This window comes from Filicampus tigris, chromosome 13 (genome assembly GCF_054856515.1).
Source record: "Filicampus tigris isolate MCC_2025a chromosome 13, RoL_Ftig_1.0, whole genome shotgun sequence".
Classification (NCBI taxonomy): Eukaryota; Metazoa; Chordata; class Actinopteri; order Syngnathiformes; family Syngnathidae; genus Filicampus; species Filicampus tigris.
Genome location: NC_141229.1, coordinates 16,672,419 through 16,692,920, shown reverse-complemented (window position 1 = coordinate 16,692,920; position 20,502 = coordinate 16,672,419). Strand labels below are relative to the sequence as shown.

The 20,502-nt window shown below is 40.0% G+C and overlaps 1 protein-coding gene across 1 annotated transcript in view; it reads right to left on the bottom strand.

Annotated features, from left to right (window-relative positions):
* The window catches only part of col12a1a (collagen, type XII, alpha 1a), a 56,790-nt gene extending 38,414 nt beyond the window's left edge, over positions 1-18,376 (bottom strand). The window contains exons 1-17 of the mRNA XM_086049462.1: positions 18,245-18,376; positions 16,802-16,907; positions 13,573-13,689; positions 13,314-13,457; positions 12,628-12,681; positions 11,426-11,689; positions 11,177-11,341; positions 10,821-10,994; positions 10,390-10,680; positions 9,696-10,298; positions 8,976-9,254; positions 8,496-8,771; positions 8,102-8,374; positions 3,711-3,980; positions 2,632-2,898; positions 473-665; positions 254-378 (exon numbers count right to left, since the gene is read on the bottom strand). Coding sequence (XP_085905588.1) covers positions 254-378; positions 473-665; positions 2,632-2,898; positions 3,711-3,980; positions 8,102-8,374; positions 8,496-8,771; positions 8,976-9,254; positions 9,696-10,298; positions 10,390-10,680; positions 10,821-10,994; positions 11,177-11,341; positions 11,426-11,689; positions 12,628-12,681; positions 13,314-13,457; positions 13,573-13,689; positions 16,802-16,871 — 3,565 coding nt within the window. The 5' untranslated portion in view covers positions 16,872-16,907; positions 18,245-18,376. The remainder of the gene's footprint in view (positions 1-253; positions 379-472; positions 666-2,631; positions 2,899-3,710; positions 3,981-8,101; positions 8,375-8,495; positions 8,772-8,975; positions 9,255-9,695; positions 10,299-10,389; positions 10,681-10,820; positions 10,995-11,176; positions 11,342-11,425; positions 11,690-12,627; positions 12,682-13,313; positions 13,458-13,572; positions 13,690-16,801; positions 16,908-18,244) is intronic.
* Between the last annotated feature and the right edge of the window lie 2,126 nt (positions 18,377-20,502).

Genomic DNA, 20,502 nt, shown 5'->3' with positions numbered 1-20,502 from the left:
AGTTTTTCTTTACAGTGCTCATATTTGTGTGCTGCCCTCTGACTCAGAAAGTAATAAAACATTTTGAAACCAAAATAAATGAAATATGTACGGATCAAGTCTGCACTTGGGGCTGAAACTTGAAGGTGGGATCCCAATATGACACACTGCAGCCAGCAGGAAATTCTTGATTGATGTAGCGCTACTGTAGCTGCGAATCAATTGTTTTTTATTTCACGACAATGTCATGTAGTGGAACAGTAAGTAAAGTTACCTGCTAGTTCGACAGGAGGTGGCTCAGGTCCACTTAAAAGTGTGGTTTTCTCCTCTCCAGCCAATGGCATACTTTCTCCTCCCTCAAACACGCCAAACACATTCACTGTGTATTTGGTATCAGCTCTAGAAATATAAATAAATCAACAATTCATAATGTCATATAAAGTACATAAGAAGGTTCTTTAAAGTGACAAACATAAAACAAATGGGCCGCTACCTTAACTCCTCCAGTACCACGGTGTTGTCATAGGGACCAACTAGAAGCTCTCCCAGGTCAATATCATCCTCTGCAGGGTGGAAAGTGACTTTATAACCTTTCACCTCACCAGGCGCAGGGTCCCATGTTACACGGAAACTGGTCTTTGTCGGTTCTGAAGTCTGGAGATTCCTGGGACCTTTATAGGGGGTCACTGGTAGGGAGAGAGATGCAAATATTTATTTTATTCTATTTGAACTGTTGGCACACTGCATTAATAAGAAAATGACTGTGATGGACATTTACAAGGTGTGTCAGAAAAAAGTTTTTCTCTTGAGTGTAATTGCCCTGCAGTATATGTTGTAACTGTGACTCTTAGCTCCCTGCAACCACTGAACTTTTTTTTCACATGCTTATCCTGTATATATGTATCCCGTGTGCCAAGTGTGAGTGATAATGAGAACAATGAGACCAGACTTGCTAGGAATTATGGATCTTTAAGTGACAGAGACAAAATGCCGGAGTCTTCAGTGGAAGAGTCCGACATTGCCAAAGCCGAAGAAAGCAAGACAGTCAAATTCCTATTGGTCGTATTCTTCGATGTGAGGGTCAATATTTAAAATTTTTTTTTTTTTTTTCAGATTTTTCTGGGATTTTTTCCACGATTACCCCCGTTTTTCATGTAAATCTTAGATTGAGTGTTTATCTGCGTTTTGTGAAGAATTTTTAGGGTTTGTAAGACAAAAAAAATAGTTGTTAAAAATCGATATCTATTATGCTTCATTGCTGAAGGCAGCCTGTCTGCCAAGTTTGCATGCGGATTAATTTCCGCCTAATACACTGCCTACTCAATTCATCGTTTTTTTTTTTGTATTGCATCACTCATGGCTCTTAGGCCTTTGAAGTCAACTCTTGGAAGATGATCTAAACACAGTCATAAGCTTTTGTTAACTATGAAATCATTTTTTCTTGGTTTGCCGCAGACTTTGATGGGCATGGCTGGCGGCAATGACAGTGTAATAAAGAGAGTAATAAATTAGCGATTTTATTTTTTGTTGAATTAAACCAGCAATAGAACATGATTTGGGGGAGATGTTGCGTTGATGCTGGTGTGCAACAGTATATGATGGCAATTAGGGTCATAACGAAAACTGATTGAATCGGAAAATCGGTATAAGCATATATCACTGATTCTTGAGAGTTAGGACAAAACATGTAATCCACAAGAAAGTCTAATTAATATTAAAAAGTTTAAACGAAAGGAACTGTGTATATTTTATAATGCATGTTTTACCTTTTTTTTGTGTGAATTTGTTCGATTGTCTGGCCTGCAGTCAGGAGGTCTATGTTATGCAACCTGTCCTCAGCCAAAGGTCACAATATTGAAACACCCCAAAAATGTATTAAAAAAAACAAAACAAAAAAAAAAACTGTATTTTCCCTAAAAATCTACCTATCAAATGATGTCCTCAGCTTCTGTCAACTCCGTCAGATTTGTTCACAATCACCACTAAATTAGTCAATAGCATGGCCAGCTACAGGTATATCGCAGAGGATGGCCTTCTTCTTCCTGAATGTGATGAATGCAGCACTACCGGTTTTTAACTCATTCACTGCCAGACATTTCCAGACCCTCTTTTACCCTAATGTTTAAAAAATGTTGAAAAATATATAAATAAATGCCTGGGATTGAATGGCTGGACTGTGAAAAGACGAATAAATTCGTCTTTGGCAGTGAATGAGTTAATATTTTCAATAAACAATGTTGACACTACTATGATAGAAGCTGGAACATGTCAACGCCGTCTTCCCTTTAAGATGTGTTTTTTTAAAGCAGCATTGAATAGAATTTAGGCTGTTTAGTGAAGTTATTGCGAAAGCTAGCAATTGAGTAAAATTCAGCTAACTACAGTGTACAATGCATGTTTTGGTCGGAAAATACATTGCCTTTTGTCAACTCTGTCAACAGAATTGACGTGAAAGCTGACAGAGTTGACAATTATCACCTTTAGCCTCTAAATGTAAAAAGATAACATTATCTGTGGACATATTAAGGCATTAAAATATTAGAGCTATTTTTGATACATGTTCACTGATGTAGCCGGATAAAAATGTTGTGAGAAACACGCGGAGAGAACACTGGGATATGGGGATTAAGACCAAGTGATAGACCAACTTACATGTTGTTCCTGCGCCTTGTCTTGCTCTGCCCTCTCCGGAACGGTATACCGGCACAACAATGATGTCATAGGTGGTGAGGGGAGTAAGGCGTCTCAGCACTGTGGTGGTATTGCCACCAGGCACCTTGGCTGCCAACTGGCGCCCTCCTGACTGCGGTTTATAAGTAACACGGTAGTTGACAACATTTCCAGGTGCTGGCTGCCATGTCACCTTCATGCTCTTCTCGGTCTCCTCTGTGACATCAATCACTCTGCCAGCATCCGAGACTTTAGGGAAGAAAAACAAAAAACACTTGTGGTTAAAATGAGGGAAAGGATGAATTGAGGGTGATGGAAAATGCAGACCAAGTTCAGATTCAAATGCGCGCTAAGTGTGTGCTTAACAGCTTGTGTTTCCGCACCTTTGGAAACATATGCATCAGGGTTGTCCTGATGGTAAGTAAACTAAACATCAGAATGTCAAAGTCTTTCATCTGGATATCTACTTATGCATAGCCTGTTGTCTTTGGACTGAATGCTTGTGAGTTACGCAGGACTTGTTGTCCTTAGCAGACAAGGGCAAGTATACATTTGTGACATTCTATGGCTACAGAACTAGTGCTTGATTAGAACACAAAAATATGTGAGATGAGAGGCCAATGTTGTTGTTTTTTTTAATTGAAACCAGTCCTTTCTGCAGAGCATATGCAGGATGCTGTAACAAACTGGTATAAAGAAATCAAAAAGAGTTTGTAGATTTAAATGTAAAAAGCATATTTCTGGTCATGAGTATGTGACTTGGTCAATTTTCCAGCCAGTGCATATAAAAAGCCAATGACGGTTTGACATTGTGTTACATATTGCCATCCTTGCTAACCAAGGAGAAACTAAAACACATGAGAAACGAGGAACAAGATACAATTAAATTAAATGGTAAAAAAATAATAGATGGAGTTAAGGACAAAGTGACGATTTTTAATTATGTTGTACGGTGAGTTTGAGTGCCCTGAAAGGCACCTACAAATAAAATGAATTATTATTATTATTATTAAAGTGGAAGAGAGGTAAAAAAAGGGAGTAAATCAAAATAATGGACTTACTATCGGTGGTTTCCTCTCCAACCAATGGCTGACCTTCACCATGACCATAAATAGCATACACGGACACTTGATAACGTGTCTCTGGTGTGAGACCCTCCAGAATAGTGGATGTGAACTCTCCTGGAATTGTCTTTTCTCCAGACTCCGCGGTGTACATCGACTGCCAGGTGATCCGGTACTGACGGACTTTACCCGGGGCGGCAACCCAAGACACAATAAAAGTGGTGTCTGTGGGATCTTTGGTCACTAGGTCTCTGGGTGAACCAAGTTCTGTAGATGAATCCAGAAATATATTTATACATCAATAAAAAATAGAATACAGTACTTGGATACATTTTCAGCTATGTTTATTGCTTTCTTCCCTCTAATGGAGCACAAAGGTAGAAAACAATGACTAGGGGGAATTCTACAGTGTCAACATCTAACCCAAACAAGAAACCATCATCTGTCTTCCCTTTAACCCTGCAGGACCATGACCTTCTCCTTTTACAACCAAAGACTGTTGGAGATATCTGCTAAACTAATCACAAATTGCATCTCTTATGCACCTCTCCTTGTAGCACTTTAATTTTCCATTCAAACCAAGGGAACATGAGCCCTCATTCTACAATTGCAGATGTTGCACTACCTCATGTCCTCACTCATTTTACAGCTTGGGGATTTAGCTAGTGGTGTTTCACAAGGAGCAGCCAGATGTTGAGAGTGGTGAGTCCATTTTGAGACTCACCACTTCCACCTGGCTGAAACATTTAGAAGCCAGAACATCCACGTGCCCTAAGACAATTTACACCAAAAAAAAGCCTTCATCCCTTCATGCTGGTGCTGAATGACGGAGGGGTTTATCTGGGTGGTCAATGTTAATCACGTTTATCAAACCCCATGGGAAGCAAAAAATCTGAGATGTGACTAAGCATAAGGAGCAGCCACTGGGTCTAATTTATTACTCCTTCTTAGCATTCCATCCATCCATTACTGAGGGCCTGGAAAATCATTTGAACAAAAATAACAGCAGAAGATGTTCCAGCCAAGCAGAGGGAGCTGCACCTTGAGAGTAGGCTTCAGAGATGAGGAGTTCCAGAGTTTGAGGACCATGAAAACAGTCAAGGCTGCACATACTATATAGCCAGACCATCCCAATAACTAGAGAGCCTTTGCCAAATGATAAACTTGGCTGACTGTTCCGGCTGTGTGTGAACCGTGGGTGAAGGGAAGGAACACAGGATGATTACTTTTGCAGACAGTGGCCCACTTTTCAACATTTGCACACAAGTGAAGGGGCCACTCCAAAAGGTAAAGCATGCATGCATGAAACACATGGTTCACAGATTTAGCATCAACTAAATCCGACTTTTTCCACTCTGAAAAGATAAACCTGCCAGACAGCGATCATAAATCAAATCATGGGCATTCCCGGTAGCACCAGGAATAATTGTATGCTAATAAAAACATCCTTGCCTCAGTCCTCAGTGATATAAGTGGTATTCTCAAATTAAGACCTTGGACATAACACACGATATAAAGACGGATAATTTGCACGAAAGCCTTACCCACGTTCATAAAACCTGATATGACACAACTAAAAAATATCATAAAAGCTTTCCTCGTTGGGTGTGTGCTGAAACAGCCTTTACATTTGCAACCAAAGATGCCTAAAGATAATATTGTCAAAACAAAAGAACAGTATCCACAAAAATGCGTTGGCATTATCTCATGCACTGAAAATGACCTTCATTATTTTAAATGCCATTAGGCCACTGAAGTTTGAACTCATCACAGGCACCAAGTCCTGACTTGTCGAGTCTGCACTTTCCTTAGTTGAAAGTCACACACACACACACAGCTCTGCATGTCACCCTTAATTTAGCTTACTTCTTCATTTATTACTTTAATGATATGCATCTGAAACACAATCATGACTTGATTTTCGAAGCTTGGCTAGTCAGTTTATTGTACTGTTGACAAACACTGAGCTGGCGAGTCCACAGATAGAACATTCCATTAATGGAACAGTAGATCGCAGGTGTCAAACTCAAGGCCCAGGGGCCAGATCCAGCCCACGATATCATTTTATGTGGCCCGCGAAATCAAGTGTCAAATCAAGTGTGTTGACTTGATATGTGTCTATGAAATTGACTTAACATGTTTCTATGAAATTGTCTTCACTCACAACACAACATATGCGATATTGTAATCATTTGTTACCAATTCCTCCTTTAAAATACATTGAAAAATAGTTGAGCAAACTATTTACTGGCTTCTGATTTCAAAACTAGTTATTCATCAATTTGTTGGTTATATGTGATAAGGTGATCATATATTTATATGGGTTCACAGTCGTAACGGCCCTCTGACACCGTAACTATAATGTTGCCCGCGACAAAAATGAGTTTGACACCACTGATGTAGATAAAAAGTAATTTATGAGAACGATATGATATGCCGTAAATTACAGAAACCAAAGAAATATGGCATTTCATGTGAAATGCAACTCTATTTGATGCCAAGCAATTTTAGAATGTCCAATGATGTGCTTGAAGGCCTGAACATATGACCTCCCAAAATACAGGCTGAGCCCTCAATCTTCTAGGACACCCTCAAGCATTTTCTCAATGCAGCACTCCTTTCTATTTACCTTCACTCTCCCAAGACCTTGGAAGTCATTTGCCCCACCCTTGAGACAGCAACTTTTTCCCCATTGGCAACATCTTCCATTATGGACAGAACAGCCTCTTCATAAGTAAATAACCGTGTTTGTTCATGGATGAATGGCACATTTCATCATACCATTTGCTGCTGCACCTGGCGAGTGTGCTGCTCTCTTAGACATTTCAGAGTAACAATTCTGCCTAACCCGTGGCTTCTGTGTTGGCTACCAACATATGGGCCTTGCCATTAGAGCTTGCTTTGTGTAACCCACCTACACGGACTTCACAGGGAGGGTCACTCAAAGCAAGTGACCCCTGAAGACAATGAGATCAGTGTTCGGAGCATGCTGAGATCATGACATGTTAATAGAGCCGCCTCAACAAAGTGCTTTGTCATCAGGCCTTTTCCTATGGGGGTGTGCAGCTAGTGACGGCACATATTTGACTCGTGGAAGTTAACTCTATAATACCTTCATTTTGCTCAAGAGAGAAATACAACGGGCAATTTGTTTAAAGTTAACATAACACAAAATTAAACCACACCACAAACAAAGGCATTTGGGCTGGAACAACATGATTATGTTGTCTAGCAATATGACATTTTTACATTGTTGACACAATGGTTAGGAAAGGAATGGAAAGCACTTCATGTGTTTGCAACTTTACGTCATCATTAGATGAAGGCTGAGGCCATTTATTGCAGGGCCAGGTATAGTTTTGTTTTAAAAAACGAGAATTAAAAAACAACAACTTAATGCGTAACTGACGTTCAAAGTATGGTTTGACTATTAATTTCCATAAAATCTCACTATAAAATAGAACTGTATACAATTGCTTTCTCACTTTAAATCAACAATAATGAAGCCACTGTTGCATGAGTCCTTACAGCAGCAGAAAGCTATGATGAATGTTCTCACTAGCAGAACACAGACCCCTCTCGCCTCAAACTACCTTTACTTTAATGAACATTTTAATGGAACTGACATTCCTCTCTGCTGGAGATAATGTGTTACTTGTTGTTCATAATGCCACAACACTCTTGCCATTCTTCTAAAAACTACTCTTACTTTATTTTACTTCATTTCCTAAGGCGGTGGGCTCCAACATTACACTCTCTGGCAATGATGGAGGACTTGATTTATATCTCAAAAACTCTCTTAGCATATTAAACTGCATCTGAAGATAATTGTATACAAATATGTTCATACTGTATTGTAGACAGTGTATACTATGCAGTACATACCCTCTACATGGGTGTATAGTGTATACTTTATATACCCATCCATGTATAGTGCACAATTGGCAGACAAACCATGATGTAACAGGATCAGAGTGCAGGCTCTCTACTCCAAGCCAATCATAATATCCGGGCCCAACACACATAGATTTCCCACACATAGATTTCCTCGTCATCACACCTACAGTTTGTGCCAAAATAATTAGGTCCAATGCCGCATTCCAAGGATTTTCTCTGCAATCATAGCTCATTCAAAAATAAAGAAAAAAATCAAGAGGACGGCACCACTTTTAAGAGTTCATGTCTAATATGGCTAATAGAGATGCATTGTAGAACACAAGTAGAACTATGGTAGCCCTAAAGAGTCAAAAAGGCTGATAACTATACTGGTGGAAAGGACCCACCACCAGCGTAAATATTTGACTAGGTTTCTGGTCAACCATACCACACCTCTGATGGCACCATTTTCTAGACTTAAATTCAGACTGAAAAGTGAGATTCTTTCTTACCTTCCAATGTTGTTCCTGTACCGAGAAGAGGATCACCCAAAGCAGAAGTATAACGTGCGCTGACAAACAGCTCATATTCAGTATCTGGTTGGAGGTTCTGAAGCAAAGCCTGGGTTGTATCGCCCCTGATGGTGACCTCCCTCCTTTCACCTGCCTCGGCAGGTTTATAGGCAATGATGTATTGGAGCACATTTCCTGGAGCAGCCTCCCATGTTAGTCTCATGGTATTGATGGTTTCATCAAACACCCGAAGGTTACGAGGAGACCCAATTACTGAGGACAAACAAAAATGAAATAACCTATGATCAGTAATCATTGCACCGGAAGAAACATCCTCAGAATTGATATACAGTAGTTATAAATTGTCAATATTGTACTTCTGTTCTTTGCTCACCTTCTTTGGTTGTGCCATCCACTTGCATTTCATCCCCCATGCCTGTGATGTACTCAGCAGACACAGACACACGGTAGGTGGTGATGGGGAAAAGTTCTTCTAGTACAATGGTGGTCTCATCTCCAATAGTCTGTGCCTCCAGTATTTCCCCAGCACCACTAAGTGGGACATATGACAGGCGATATCTGAGAACTGATCCTGGAGCAGCTCTCCAAGATACTCTGAAACTGCTGGTCGTCTCCTCTGTAACTCGTAGGTTCCGTACTCTCCCAGTTTCTGGAAAGATAAGATACATACATGTTAACGTTAACTTATATGAAACAAGTGAGCGAATCAGCTTCAACCCACACAGAACAGCTAATATTTACATTTGGATCCACAGTGGAATGGCATAGAGTGATCTACCCTGACTAGGTCAGTTCAGGTGGCTGTTGAAATCACAGCTTTACCAAACCCTCCAAACGAAGACTAGTATCTTACCTTCAAGGGTAGTTTCTTCACCAGTCAAAGGAAAACTGTCTCCCTTGTCATACTGCCCAAAGACATTGACCTCATATGTAGTGAGGGGTGTAAGGTGAGGCAGAACAGCTGTGGTAGTATCAGCGGGAACGGCCAGAGTAACAAAGTCCCCGGTGACATCTTCAGCCTTACGGAATCGCACCAGGTAAGACAACACATCGGAAATAGGTGCAGTCCAGGTAGCGCGGAAGCTGCGCGAGGTAATCTCGGAGAATTCCAAGTTTTCAGGTGGAAGCAGACCTAGCAAGCAAAACAATGACATACTAAGTGGGCTAAATCACATTACATTTGAAAATTGGGAGCACTATGAACATATTTTACTCTAGTTTTGTGTATTTGTCAGCCTCAATTAATATACTGTACTTTAATTACTGTAACCACGGTATGGAATTTAATTATTTTTGTAATTACAGTAAATGTAGTCCATAGTAATAGACAGTCATGTGGTCTTCTAATTATGTCCAGTGTGAAAGGTTGAAAATATAAGGCAATCAAGCACGGCTGCATCCTTCAATTTTTGTTGTATGCATGCTCCATAGTCGTCTACACACGTATTGTATTCCGACTAAACTGGAAGCTCAGAAGTCAAATACATCCTGGACAAAAACTGGAGAGAAAATAATTACGTAGCCTAATTTTTGCTCAAAATTGTATGCTAAGATCATTTGTCCTGGAACTTACTCTTCTTTTTAATCTTGAGCAATTCCTGTTCAATCCTCAAACAGATGGACTGGGTAAGCTCTTTGGAAATCCTCTGGAAGGCATCAAAGTCCTCCACCTCGTAGACATGAGTATCTGACGGTTCATTGGCAATGGCCTCCAGCTCTGACCTCACTGCATCTTTCACACCAACAGCAAAGATCTCCACATCATTATTTCTCAGGTTGGTTGCTGCGTCCTTAAAAGAGTCTGATGACTTTCCATCCGTGATGAGCACCATGACACGAGGGACATTATGTCTCGCGCCACGTGTGCCGATAAAGATCTTGTCCTTCACGTAGGCCATGGCCTTGCCAGTGTTGGTGGAACCTCCACGGTAAGGGAAAGTGCGGACAGCTTTGACAACCGCATTAATGTCATGATGGGTGTTGAGCGCAAACTCAGTGTGTGGATCTCGACTGTACTGCACCAAGCTAAGCTGGACCTTGCTGGGGCCAATGTCAAAGGAATTGACCAGTACCTCCAAGAAGGCACGGACTTTGGCAAAGTTTTGTAATCCAATACTGTACGAGCCGTCCACAAGCAGAACCACGTCAGCCTGCACGTCCACTCCCAGAGAGCATTCTACAATGACAACAGGCACAATTAACATCACGCCACAAAAGTAACATGAATGACAGGGATGACAATAAATCAAGCAAACAAATCTTCTCACCTGTTCTCACTTTGACAGGCTGTGTCCTCTCTATCGCCATAATGGGTTCACTGGGTGTCAGACCCTTGAGGGCATACAGGCTTATCTCATACTGAGTATCAGGAGAGAGATCCCGAACATTGATGGACGTCTGTGTAGCGCTAATGTACAACTCTTGCCGATTAATGCCAGGCAACATTGGAACAAGGACAAGTTTATATCCTGTGACATATCCTTGTGAGGCATCCCATGTCACTCTCATTGACTTTGATGCAATTTGCGTCACCTGCAAGTCGGATGCTGGCTCCACCACTGATGAAAGCAATCAGACCAGACAAGAAAAGAATTCAGCAAGAGAGACTACTAGAACTTTCCACTTTGTGTTGTGAACAACATTTTCCAGGCCATAATTAATTATGTACTTCATTTCATTTTCAGAATGTTACACCTACTTTCTTCACCGCTGACTAGAACGTTGAGCTGCTCATCAACACCAGAGCACACTTCTGTGATGATATTTCTCTGGACATCTTGGATCATATCAAAATTGGGTACATTGTACACATGTTTGTCATATGGAGTGGAAGCCATTTCTCTAAGTTCATCATCATCTGCGCCTTTGATACCTGGGATGGAAAAAGAGAAATGTTCAAAAAACGTGTAACTCGGAGGGTGCTCTAGTTATAGTGCAGCATATATGACAGGCATCTTACAATGAATCATCAATGGAAAGTCAAGAGGTTTCCAAGAACAGGCCGATAGGACACATTGGAGAGCAAAATAAAAACTCGCTTTGTGAAAAACATACCTAGGACAAATATTTCCACTCCAATGTTCCTAAGTCTTCTAGCATGCTCCTCAACTGAATCCTGGGATTTTCCATCAGTGATGATCATGGCTATCTTTGGAAAAATTTTCCTGGCTCCAGCTTCCTCCGTAAAGATGTTTTGCAGCAAGTACTCAATGGCATCCCCTAAAGACAGAGGTATAAAGACATTGAACATATTTGTCTTACTTCATTTTTGTGTGAAATATACTAGACTGAAGAGCTCCTCACCTGTCATGGTGTTTCCTCCCTTGTATGGCAGCGAGTTGATGGCTTGGAGCAAGTCTCCTCTCCTGGTATAACGTGTAAGAGGGAACTCTGTGCGAGTGTCCGTACTGTATTGTACCACAGCCACTCGAGTTTTGTCCTCGCCAATGTCAAAGGCCCCAGCCAGGCCAGCGATAAAACTACGGATGTGCTTAAAGTTCTCTCTGCCCACGCTCCATGAGCCGTCCACCAGAAAAACCAAATCTGCAATTGCACTGACTGAGCACTCTGCAGAAACAAAGAGCAGAAATGGGTCAGAAACAGGAGTTTTATAACATCACATTGGAGCGTTTGGACCGACCTAAGATGGGGATTAGTGTAAAAATATTTTTACAATAACTATTTTCTTCCTATTTGGATTCTGACACCAAAGGAAATGTGCATGTGTGCCAAAGAGTGGGTTTGGTATAGTTATTCCGCCCTGAATCAGCCCTGTGGACTAAATATTTACCAAAAGTCCCAGCTGCAATATTCACTTTTATATCCTTTAAAATTCTGCATAGCTGTTCGCAGTAGATGGAATTTTCTATTAGGATCATGTTTGTCTTTTACAATTTCTGATGCTTTTGTGGGAAGACTTGAAATTCAATTGGTCTAATTCATTCCAAATGTGTCCCTCTTTTTCATCTCAAATTCTCTGACCAAATGTTGAAATTGATGGAATGTGAAAGACAGCGAGTGCTTAGCCATGAAAAAGGGCAAAGTGAAATCTGGAAGTCATTTCCAGAAGAATCAACAGGTGGGGGGATGTTAAAGTGTTAAAGATGTTTAAATCCCTATGACGTACTTTGTCAGATGGTGCCTGTTTCTATGGGGTACAATGAACATGTCATAGGAGGGTCACCCTCCCCTTCCTGCTCTCTTTCCCCTCCATGACGCACAAAAGAAACCTTGTGTCCTGCCTTGAGGCCTGAAGCCTCCCTTTTCCTTTTTTTTCTTCGTGTGGAGACTGCTGTTAATTAAAGGAATCAATGCTTGCCCCCCAAGCCACTGTTAGGAACGTTAGGCCCTCACTAGCAACTACCCAGCAGAAGGTAAAATGACCAAATTATTCCAAGGGAAAAATGTACTATGAAGGCTGTCATGAAAACATATTTGAGAAAAAGAGAAAAGATGGAGAAGAAGCCCTGTAAATATTTAGATTGGCACTATAAAAAAACACTCACTGATTGCTTCTGCCTGTGGCCTCCTGACACGTCCACTGGAGTTACTGGACTGGACTGAAAGACAAGAACACTTGGACAGTCAGCAAAGAATATTGTCGCTTTGGTCCTACTGGGTTATTTTCTCAACAGTAGAAGGCAAGAAATTCAACACATCATAAAACCAAGCCAAGACAATCAGAACCAGCTGCTTACACATACTGTATGGCGGTGCATTAGGCGTAAACAGTAGCGGAAAAAAGACATCATTCTAACTTCTCTTCCCTCAAGAAGATGTCATTGGGAAAAGGGAGAAATCATTTTTCTTGAGTATGGCTTTAATTACAAAAGTGCATCATTTATCTCTGGAGGTCTCCAGATAGCTTCATTAGGCCCACCCTCACAATCTAATGTGTGAGCTAATCAATCATAATCATAATGCTCACTTTTAATTGAAACGTCCACAGAGGTCTTAGGTTACATATTCTTTCTTAATGTGGATTGTGTATACAGTAATTAGTATGAATGTCAATCAAAACTGAGCACTGTTTTCATACAGCTGATCATTAACAGTGCAGCGCTTGCATTGCATCTCATTAGTTTGTCTGTAGATGTGCCTGCTAGTTTATACTTTCAGATTAATCAACTGGCAATAAAAACACACACAAAACAAACATCAAACATCCAATTTTCCAAAACAATGCACTTACTTGTGAGTCGACCAAAGATGGGAATACTCTCCTCAGATCCATAATAGGAGTTAATGGACACTGAGTAGTCCAAATCAGGGGTCAGGTTAGTGATTGATGTGGACGTAGTATAAGCATTAAGGGCAAAGTCTCTTGTCGGCTCATCTGCATAAGAAAAAGGTTAAAGGATGTTATGTTGCACTGTCTATGTGTGTAAATAAGGTGTGCATGTATTGACTGTTTAAATGATTCCAAAATATGCAAAATATTTTGCACTGACCTGCCTCTGAAACAATTTGTATTCTGAAGCCATCTATCCTTGTCGAGGGCCTTACCCACGACATTTCCACTGTGTTCTCATTTAGAATTTTAAAGTTCAAGTCCGAGGGGGGATCCACTGGAAACAACAGATGAAGCAGTATTAAACACAATAAATATGTAAGTTATGTATGCTTGAGGTAATATTTTTGATCAAATATAAGATGGCATTTCTAGTCAAGCATTCACATTGATCCCAACGACAAACACTTCACGGCTGAAGTGAGCTTGTTTTGTTGTTGGGGAACATACACAAAGCACTGATGTCCATATGTCACATGACAAGTAAAGAAATGCGACAACACTAGAAATAGTGAGAGAAGCCATTTTGGAGTAAAAATGGCATTTGTTTGAGTTGCCCAACCGTGGAGGCCAACAACTCAAGCACTGGCATACATAACATGTGCACGACTCAACCATAACCAAAGTGCAAACATGAACGTGAACCATCCAAACAACATGCTGAGTGCAGTCATCATCAACGCATGCAACGACCACTTAAACCAAAAAGGTTGATCCCACCATGACAAAAACAAAAGTCAACTGCAAGTTACTGATTATACAATGGAACTGAAGATGCCATTTTGAAGTCTTGACACAATTGAACACCATGTTTTATATACGCACAGTATATAAACATAGTCAATGTTATTTATTTGGTTCAAGAGGCCTTATATGAGCCAGTGGCACACATCCATTGCAAACCTTTTAAAAAAGAATACACAATTCGTCACATGAGACTCTTGTGTACTTTTTCCACTGACAACATCATCATGTTTGTTACATGTGCAATACATACATAGTTTAAAAAAAAAAAAAACAACATACAGTACATTGGGAAAGAAGACACATTTGTTGGATCACAGCGTCATGCATCATGTACATGTGAAAGTTGTTTGGCTCAACAACTTTGATGGGCTTGCTTCTCCATGTACAGTTGGGACCACACAGACAGATGACAAATATATTTTAAAATGATATTCTCTCTTATAGGTGCCAGCCTAACAGCCTAAAATGTACATCAATGTTAACAGACGGAAGTGCCTGAAAATCTGCATGCATAAAGGTCCTCTCAAAGTGATTGTTTAATTTGTCCTTCATATTAGTTGTGTTATCATCTTTATAAACCAACTCATTGGCATATCTTATCAGTCATTACCCTCGGATATGTGGCAATATGGACGTGGGTGAGAAAATTTTTTATCATCATCAATGAGTTAGAGTGACTTTTGTTTATATGTACTGTAGCACTGTAATTAACTCATTCACTGCCGGACATTATCAGGCCCTCTTGTCCCCTAGCGTTTGAAAAAATTTGAAAAAAATATAAATAAATTCCTGTAATTGAATGGTTGGACTGTGAAAAGACGAGTAAATTCGTCAATGGCACTGAATGAGTTAAAAAAAAAAAAAGAGACGCCCATAGAAGGGAGCATGCAGACAATTTTAGGAGAGGGTTTCTACATGAGGCTGCATAGTAGCTGTTAATAAGAGTTTTCCATGAATATCATTGTAAAATACACTTTGGGGGAAGGAAGCCATAGTTTGGGAACACACTGAATGCAAAGGCAGATGACGAACAGGAACTCATCAAATAGGTAAAGACTGGGATTGGAGGATCACCAACCTGGCTTATAAACTCAAGGAGCCCCGATGGACTGTGTCCCCACTCATTTCTCCACGAGTTCACTGCTCCAACAATGGTATGAAGGTGTGAATATGCGTGTGTGCTCAGGAAATGGCTCAGTAAAAATTGTTTAGGGAAGTCTTCACTGGCAACCGTTACCACCCTTGTTGATGTAAAGTTTCTTTTCCTGGAGTTTGAATAGACTTGAGGACCAAAGGTGGTCTCTGGTGTGTTTTTAGGAACTTGTGGCTGTTGGTGTTATATCCCATCAGCTACTAATAAAGGACACCCGCTCTGTGTCTGGCTACTGTTCTCTGAGTAACCTCAGTCTCCAGGCAGTCAGCCACCCTGGTTTGTACGACTGCCAGAAGGGGAGACCATGGAGAAGGGGAAAGAACACGGACCCTCCCAAGGAGGCAGGGAAAAATGCCAAAGTCATTCGGCAACATGTGCTGACATTAAACATTAGTGCATATTCACTTTCCATACGTTTCGCAAGTCAGCGTTTTCGCAAAAGCCCGCAAAGAAGGCCTAGAAAGGCTCTTTGTGTGTCTTAGTGCTGTCTGAGGATTCATTTGCTATTCTCCTATTTCATCTTTCCATTCCACCAGTGGAGATATGTGAGAAGAGAGCTTAGACTCCACTCACACTGCCAGAAAGCTTTATAAGGAAGGGAAAAATGACAAGGTTTCCATACCATATTTGACAGGATTTTCGATTACATGTTTGCGTCAAAAGTCACTTTTCATTTTCCCCCTTCATAACCTATAACGAATGACATTGTGTGTACAGGACTATACCATTCGTATAATCTAACATAAGTACGCAGAATGAATGCCACATCTAATTTCTTATGCAACTAAATAAACTCGAGTGAAATCGTGATGGAAGCGGAATGCTTTTTAATGCTTTTACCCCCACTGAAATACTTGATGTCTTGTAAATCATACTGATTTGTTTTCACTATTATAAGTAATGTAATGACTTCAACACACTGAGAGTTACTGATTCAAACACCATTTTACAATTGTCTAACCATTCTTTCCAGTGACCTATTAGTTGGGATTTAGCAAATGTCACCATGGAAAATAGCAAAGACCTACTAAGATATTTAATAGTGAAACACTAAACAATAAAATTAGATTTGATGACGTCTTAGTGTTTGCCCTGCTGTTTTAAGACATTTAATTAGAAGTTGGAAATAAAACACAATTAAGTGTTGTTGATTTGCAACTATTTACCAGATTGTAACATTTGTTATTAATAGTTTAAAATCATTTGAATTGCACCCTAAATGTGATCCAATATTGAGTCATGGCTTTTAAATCTGACAGAATACACCACAATGGCCGTGGGTCACACAGTCAAGCATACACAAAGAATAACAACTTTATTGATTTCACCATTACACATTGTCATATAGTCAGTTACATTAAAATAAAGGGCTAGCCCCTGCAAGATTAACAACTGGAGAGAACTGGTGAAAGAAGTGAGAGAGGAGCAAAAGAGAGAGAAAGGGTAAAGTGTGTCTCATTAGAGTGATTGACGGGTGTGTTTGGTTTACCTTGAGCATCGATGGAGGATATCAGAACTGCAAACAAGGCAGCCGCGGCCAGAGACAGCCCTTGCTTCATGTTTAGCACTTGGGATTTAGCAGGGCATCAATGGGTCTGAATAAGAGCCAGGCATTCAAGGTTAGGCAAGTCAACAGCGCCCCGTGTGGCATAAGTATATACTGCATGTCATGGATATATTTAATTGGCTGCCTGAAGGCTTCCAAATGGAAACAGATTGGCACAGGCACAGACACAGTCAGCTGCAGGTTATAACCACAAAGGATGCAGCCAATTTAAGACACGCTAATTTAATTATTTAGTACTTAAGACATAACCATACTATGAGATATGCCATTTATTAATTCACCCCCTTAAACCACATTACTCCAACATCCATCAGTTTTCTATACCGCTAGTCTTCACAATAGGGCGTATGAGCTCGAGCTATCCCAGCTGACTGTGGGTGAATGGACTAGTCACCTGCCACAATTAGACAAAAACCAACAAAATCTACAACCGTGGACAATTTATAGTCTTGGATTACCCTAACATTCATGCACAGAAAGTCAGGGTACCCAGAGAAATACACACAGTAACACCAGAGGGGGGATTCGAAGCTAGAATCCCGGAAATGTGAGGCAAACATGCTAAACACTAGGTTATCATGCTGGCTTTTAAAACTGATTTGTTGAATTATCTTCTTGGTGTTTATCATAAATCGGATGCTGTGCTTGAACAGCCATGAATAGAGTGGCAAAATTGTGTGGATTAATCTAAAGTGCATTGTTTTGTTGTTGTTGGTGTCGTTTTTTTATTTAATTATTAAACTGGATAGAAATTTACAAAAAAATGAACTTAAAGGATATGCATTAGGTTGTCTCAAAAAAAGGACAGCTGAGAAATAAAAGAAAAAAATAGAGAAAAAGAGAAATAAAATTAGGCAAGTTGTAAAATAAATGCTAGTTAGATAGATAGATAGATTAGATAGATAGATAGATAGATAGATAGATAGATAGATAGATAGATAGATAGATAGATAGATAGACAGATAGACAGATAGACAGATAGACAGATAGACAGATAGATAGATAGATAGATAGATAGATAGATAGATAGATAGATAGATAGATAGATAGATAGATAGATAGATAGATAGATAGATAGATGGATGGATAGATAGATAGAATTACTTTGTAATTTATAAATGTTATTATAGTTATAGATAGAATTACTTTGTAATTTATAAATGTTATTATAGTATTAGATAGAATTACTTTGTAATTTATAAATGTTATTATAGTTATCTTAAGAATGTTTAAAAAAAAAGTTCAAATGGACAACATGATTTGCAAATGACAAAAACAATTAACACCACTCAAAATCGACAACTCTCTCGGTCTATTTAAGAATAAACTGTCACTAAGTCTTTAGCATGAAGTTGGACGGCTCACCTACTGAAGAAGCCAAAAGATGGAACGATGAGAATTCGAGAACAGCCTTGCGTGAAGCCTCCTTGTGTGCACCTTCTCTCCTCTCTGCCTCCTGCGCGATCCACCAGCAGATGTCCAAGGAGGAAAAGCTTCCTTCCAAGTGGGAAGATTCTTTCCACCACCGGCTACTTAATAGGGGGGCAGTTCCCAACTCTCAATTTACCATCATTTTGCTCTCTGACGATTTTCCCCGCCTGTTACTTGATATATGTCCCCCTGCTGGGACTGCGCGATTCCTTGGAAATTACATTTTTTCCCTTCAAATTCCATTGGTCTGGCGGTTTATTAAGTTTCCAGCGCCAATATGACCTCACAGTAGTTTGGCCAGACGACACTGCGGGGGTTGTGCGAGCTAAGAAATACAATTTATTTGGATATGTGTCAAGTGATGAGTCAAAATGTTTACTCTGGGAAAAGAAACCGAGAGGCTCTTTAGTGATCCATCGCCTAATGCTTTCAGACATCAACACCGATGTAAGAAAATGAAGAGCGTTGAGCTCATTCGTCGTTTTTCATGGGAATTTGGACATTTGTGGAAATGTCAGTTTAGTTAAAGAAAGTTCAAGGACTTCACCCGCGTTGTCCCGGCATGGTGTCACTGACTAGTTGTTCTTTGGTGCTCTCTAGAGCTCAAAACTTAAAACTGCAAATGAATACAGGTCGCTGCTGGAGGAAATCTTGCCTTAATAAGCAACAAAAGCACGTTTCTACACGCAAAACTGTTTAACTGTAATACACTTTTTTAATATAAAGTACAGACCAAAAAAAGTTGATCACACTCAAGTGTACAGGATGACCCTGACATGCAGCACTGAATCATAATCAGAATCCTAAGTATCCTAAGTAATTTGTCGCCAGTAGTTGATGTCATTCAAATACTATAGCACGAAAGAAAACACACACACACACACCCGCACGCACACACCCACACACCCCAACCCGCACACTCCCACACACACACACACTCATAAAATAAAAAATGCTACAAGAAGATTTGAATTGTGAGTTGTCAGGACCAGCAAGGTCTTCTCTCCTGGCCTAAACACTATCAAAAAGCACTGACCTACATTTATAACCTTCATTCTAATATTTGTGAAATTGCATTTAGTAATTTAATAATCCACATATCTGGTGAGTAGGACATATTTTATTTACATATTTACCCTGTTTGTCATGTTGATAGATACATTGTGATTCCGAATTGCTCCAAATGATGTACGGTACATGGCACAGTTGTGTGCTCTTATATTGTGTTTTTGTATAGTATTGACTGTCATGATAGAGGTGATTTAAACGGTGGAGACGGCTAAATCCCATGTGCCAAATACATGGCCCACCCCTGCAAAATATACTGTACATTTAGGACATGAGTGAGGTGTACAAATAGCCTAGTAATACTGATCAAGAATAGAAGTGGGCAAATGATGCTAAAGGACAGAGCTACGGTTGATTAGTAGGCTTAATAATGGTACTAAATTGATAGGCAAAAAATGTCAACTTGTCACTTTAATGGCAAGCGGAAATAAGATGTGTGAGTGTGGAGTACCATAGTTTTGGTGCATTGTGTGTGTGCAATTGGGCCTACGAGAGCGATGGTCATTGGTAAAGAAAGGGGGTGTTCGGGGTGGGATGAGTACAAGAGGATTTGTTTTTTTTTAGTTTGATACATTAGGACACAGTTCTGCAAACAAATTGGACTCAAAATGTTTTTTTTCTAAGCAGACATGACCCATCAAGTCTCAGTGAGGGATTTTTGCGTATTAGACATTTGATCCACCCTTTAGATGACTAAGTATTGCCATCCTGTTCAAACAGGATTAAAGGGTGAAGGCTTCAATATAACACTCACCGATGTTGCCACCCGAGTTTATTTCATTTACAGGGGAAAAAAATATAATAAATTATAAAATGGAGGTTATATTGTACCCTTGGGTTTGTCATGGGGATAGTGCCCTCAAAGCTTTGGTACGCTTGACGGTGACACTTGCCTTTCACAGCATGGTACAGCACATTTTTGTATCTGGGAAAACAAACGTTGCATTCCAAAACTTTCTCTATGCTATTGGCCACATATAGTGCACAGTATATTAGACTGATAAGGAATGGCAAAGATTGACTCTTGCTGTAACTACATGTGTATGATTGGTTTATACAAAGCATCATTCTGCATAGTGTCACTTTTAAAATCAGTTGTTCACACCAGCTTGTCAACATGTGAC